At 38.4% G+C, this 5297-nt stretch overlaps 1 protein-coding gene across 1 annotated transcript; it reads left to right on the forward strand.

The window, feature by feature from the left end:
* Positions 1–1429: 1429 nt before the first annotated feature.
* On the forward strand, positions 1430–1981 carry LOC110888962. Its single transcript, XM_022136454.1, has one exon. It carries the CDS (start codon positions 1430–1432, stop codon positions 1979–1981), a length of 552 nt encoding a protein of 183 aa, XP_021992146.1.
* The last annotated feature ends 3316 nt before the right edge of the window (positions 1982–5297 follow it).

Consider the following 5297-nt stretch of genomic DNA (forward strand, 5'->3'; position numbering starts at 1 on the left):
AATTACCTAAATACCCTTTTTGATTAAAGTATTAAAGACATAATAGGACAAAAAACTTTTAATATTAATATTAGCTACTTTTAATCTCATCCATCCATCTAGTTGATCTAAGGTCTAAAAAGTGGTTCTCATGGTTCTTACAACTAGAGGTGGTTTTCATTTTAGCGATCCCCTATATATATATATATATAATTTGACAAGTCCTTAAGGGTTAGCTTTTCTTTTTCTTTTTTTAATTTGACACCGTCGCTGGATTTTGTAGGCGCAGATACGCAGCTGCTGGTCTTCTTCTTCCCCCTTCTTCCTGGTTTCCGGCTGAAAGCAACACCGTCGCCGGATTTTATCGCCGGATTTCCCGTCGGAAGTCGCTATACCGTCGCCGGACATATGGCCGCCACGCTACGCTATTCGCTATAGCGGCCGCCATAAGCGCTATCGATAACTATGGGTATAATTTCAAATTCGTTTACGTTTTAACGTAATTTTTTTTTCAGAAATAAGGCAGGTCAAATATAATACGTTTTCGGTTTCACATTTTGGTGTAAATTTTGTTCGGAAACCAATCAGGTCAAATATAATACGTTTTTATTAGACAATATAAATTCAAGTTGCATTACGTTTCGACGCCGCCACAATGTGCGTGGCTGCGTGCCATCCTTTAACCTAAGAAAACACAACTTTCGTACGTGTTTATTTTTATGGACGTGTCGGTGTAAATTCAAGTTGATTTACATTTTGATGTAATTATTTTTCGTAAATGAGTCCGGTCAAATATAATACGTATTCGTGTTTATTTTTCTGTACGTTTTTAGTTAATCTATGTTTTGACGTAATTTCTTTCAGAAATTAGTCATGTCAAATATAATAAGTTTTCGTACTTATTTTTATGGACAATTCCTATTCGTCTGCATTTTGATCAATAAGCAACTACCAAAAAAATATGTACGCTCTAATCACGTTAAAATACCAAGTCCGCAACGCAGGGAATCAATTCTAGTTATTATAACAAGCAGACATGTACCTATGTTACCTAACTGTATTCTCATTAGGTTTTTTTTTTTGAAGAGTCAGTTGGAAACCCACTACCGACTTGCAACCGAGACGGCAAGCCACCCGGGTTCGAGACGGGCACCCAACCGAAGCAGAGCCAGGCCGCCCTCTGGAGCACATGTATTCCAGCGGTGCCATATTGGAGTTTATTTTGGTCACATAGTTTTTTTATTCCCATCTCGGCTAAATCAAAGGACCAGTCAAAAAGGGAAGTTGTTATGTTTTCCTTATTTTATCCTTTTACTCTTGTATATATCGATGTTCCTATTGATTGAAAAAGGTAGAACTTTTCTATTGACCAATATCCCTCTGTATACCAAAATTTTCATGGTATCAGAGCAGAAACATCAAAATTAAGATCATTAACCCAGCTGCTTTTATGTCGAATTCTGGAGAAGGCGGGTCAAAGGGTATTGATCAGATCGATCCCAACTCGCCGTATTACCTCCACCCTTCCGACTATCCGAAACAGATGCAAGTCAATGATTGCCTTACCGATTCCAACTTCAACGACTGGGTTCAGGAGATGACCAATTTTCTGTTCGCCAAAAATAAGATCGGGTTCGTCGATGGAACCCTCAAAAAACCGGAGAAGACTAACAAGGAGTACATGCCATGGATGAGGTGTGACGCCATGATAAAGGGATGGCTGACCACAACCATGGAGAAGGAAATTCGTTCAAGTGTCAAATACGCCAACACCTCTGCCGAGATCTGGAAGGATTTGAGCGAAAAGTTTGGTAAAGAAAGTGCCCCAAGGGCCTATGAATTGAAGCAGTCCCTCAATGTCACTCGTCAAGATGGCGCTTCAGTGTCAGCATACTACACAAAATTACGGGCAATTTGGGATAAATTAGTACGGTTTTACCGTCGCCACGTTGCACATGTGAGGGCTGCACATGTGAGGTGGGAAAAAGACTTGTTGATTTGAAAGAAAAGGAACAACTTTATGATTTTTTGTTGGGTCTTGATTATGATTTTGCAGTGATACGAACCCAAATCTTAGCTATGAAGTCGACACCTTCACTAAGCGTTGCTTATCACATGGTCTCGGAAGATGAACAACAAAGGAATCTGTCAAACAACAAGAAAGGAGCAACGGATACGTCCGCTTTCCAAGCGAGTCAAGCCGCGAGGAAGGAAGGACAGGCGCAGCGGAAACCTTGGGCTAAGCCGAAAAGAAACAATGGTCCAAAGAAGAGTGAACGTTGCACGTTTTGTGGGAAAGACGGCCACAACCGTGATGGGTGTTTCAAACGCATTGGATACCCCGAATGGTGGCCGGGAAAGGGAAAGAAAGACGGTCCCAAACCAAAGGCAGCCATGGCTGAAACAGTTTCAAGTCCGGTTCCAGGTATGACAGACGAGCAATATGCCATGTTCTTGAAGCTGTTTGGTGGAAACAAAGACCATGAGAAAGAAAGACTTGGCCCCTCGGCAAATATGCAGGTAGATTTTATCATAATAGTAACTGGGTCGTTGATACCGGGGCGACCGAGCACATGACCCATCGAAGGCAATAGACACGAAAGTTAACCACCCGCCGGAGCAGTGTCAAGCTCGTCAAAGTTCGTTGGAATGCTAGGCATGGTCCTGAATTCACCTGGGAGCGTGAGGACCGAATGAAAGAGAAATACCCCCACCTATTTCCTGAGAACCCTGCTTCTACAAGCAGAACTTAAAATTTCGGGACGAAATTTTTCTAACGGGGGGAGAATGTGACAACCCTCACTAAACCAGGTATCCGTACGATTTAATTAATAAATAATTGCTGCTTAATTACTGTGCTTAACTGAAATTACTGACGAACTGCTACTTGATTTCTAGTACTTGTATATTCCTGCATCATACTTTGATTGCCGTCACTACATTATTTACAAGTTGAACCTTAGTGACAAACATGATGCACTAAAGCACAGTAGCATTAGAACGGATAACCTATTGAACATGCTGATAAAGCCAGCATCAGGCAGACACTGCCTCTAAGGGCCTGTATGAGCCAGAAATATTTTACTACACCCATAGTGAGTGTAGGGATACAAGGGTTGTAGAACTGCGTCTCTAGGAATAAGATATAATGACTGGATGTGCCTAAAACGTACTCTAAGCACGAAACACAGCACTTTTATTAACATACTAGCTTCTGGCTAACTAATAAAGTGCCAAAACATGAGGAAAATATACCTGACACTTTGTAGAATAAGTTGTGTCACTAAAAATATTATTAACGACGCTTAAAAGCTTACTTAAGCACTTTAACGGACTACTGTCCAACCGAACAACCGGACTTACCCGGAACATAAAAATATTGACAATAATATTATTGGTCTTTTTCTGAGCCAGTTAGGGTCCCTGAATACCCTAACACCCGCCATATAACACAACATGTGACTAACCGAGTTAACCCTAAATCTAACTTGGTTTAAAGTAACTAAACACTAACCATTTGATTGGAATTGAACTAGGGACCCCCCCCCTTGGGCCGATCGGTCACATTGTGACCAAGCCATGTACCATTTCTTGATTATGATAATGCATGTTGTCTCAAATCTAGACAACACATGAACCAAGAGTTAATCACTTTCACTTTGTCTATAAATACTTGTGATTACATAAGAGATTATACACTTCACATTTCACCAAAACTCTCTCTCCCTTGCCCTCTCTAGCTCACGGCCGAACACACACACACACATCCACCCATTTTCGGCTTTTGATCCATCCATTCCAAGCACATACAAGCCTTTCGGGTCACGCATTAGGAGTCTTGGAGCAAACGGAAGTGGAAGGACCTCGTTACCTTGCTTTTATCCACCACATTTTCGCATAGATTCTTTCCTAGCCCCGAGCTAGAGGTATAACACTTAAAACTCATACTCGGATCATTCTAAGGTGGTTAATAAGATTTGTAACGGTTAAAACTCGGAAACTTGCATTTTGAATCTTTAAAGTCTACTAAAACATGAATATGGTTGGTTAAAAGCTTAATACTTGTGTAAAAGTTGTAGTACTTGGAAGTGATGATTATTTAGGCCCGATCTACGTTGTGGTAGCTCGGATCATCGTTTAACCCGACTTTGTTAAGATCATAGATCTTGACATAAGCTTGTTTCTATCGGTACAAGGGTTAAAAGGTGAAACTCTACCACACGAGAAACATGAACTTGTGTAAAAGTATTTTTACTTGTAAAATAGTGTTTAAAACTAGCGGATCTACGTATCTGCAAGTGGTATTTTCAAAGGACCAAGTGTTGAGAAAATCATGTTTTCTAAAAGACGGATAACACACTAACAAGTGTGATTTTTACAAACCACAAGTGTATAAACACTTGTGAAATAAAAGTTTCGGCAAAATAACGATCTTTGTAAAAGTTGACAAGAAGATGTAAAGGATGATTTATTCTAAAAACGAGGTTTTTACAAGATTTAGTTACTTTACACATAGATCCACAAAATATAACGGGATCTACACTATTGTTTTCGAAAAAACTACAAGTTCATGTGATTATGCGATTTACTTACTTGTCGACTAGTTTGATGCGTCGGAAGTTGATTGATTGATTAAAGAAGTGTTGAAATGATTTTGTAAAAGAAAATGATACGCTTGAAAGCGTGGCCACCTCCAGTTACAGGGGAAACTCTGGCGAAATTTTTCTAAAAATATAACACTTAGAATTATTTACAAGTGTTGGAATTATTTTTGATATGTTTTCAAAATATATTTCGCCACGACTTTATTTACAAATATTCGGAGGTGGGATTTTCACAAAACTAAACGTTACAAATATATATTTGGTAAATATATTTTTCACCACACTGATTATGATTATTTTGTGAAAATACATAAATATTATTTTTAGAGTAAAAATAATATTTCGAACGATAACAGCTCCAAAATAATACAAACGCTTACACGACAAACATATAAGTTACACCGGTAATTATTATTACCACTTAATCGTTAAAACGTAACTTACGCATTATACGGAAATATTCATGAACGCGTATTTTGTCAACGCATTATTTTGGAAGTATTATGTGAAGTGAAAATATAATATTTTTGAGAAAAATATTTATATTTTGGAAGAAGAAGTAAAAAAATATATTAAGTGGGACTTAATGATATAATACAAATACACATGTATTAAATCCCCCATCCTTGGGAAGGAAATTAACTACCAAGTACATGCAAAATATAAACACGGAATAGTTGTCTAACTATTTCCCAAAAACCTAAACTATAAAGC

This window comes from Helianthus annuus, chromosome 11, assembly GCF_002127325.2.
Source record: "Helianthus annuus cultivar XRQ/B chromosome 11, HanXRQr2.0-SUNRISE, whole genome shotgun sequence".
Classification (NCBI taxonomy): domain Eukaryota; kingdom Viridiplantae; phylum Streptophyta; class Magnoliopsida; order Asterales; family Asteraceae; genus Helianthus; species Helianthus annuus.

Bases quoted from the DNA above. Each gene is read 5' to 3' on its own strand.
- LOC110888962 (XM_022136454.1), top strand. From the start codon at position 1,430: ATGTCGAATTCTGGAGAAGGCGGGTCAAAGGGTATTGATCAGATCGAT.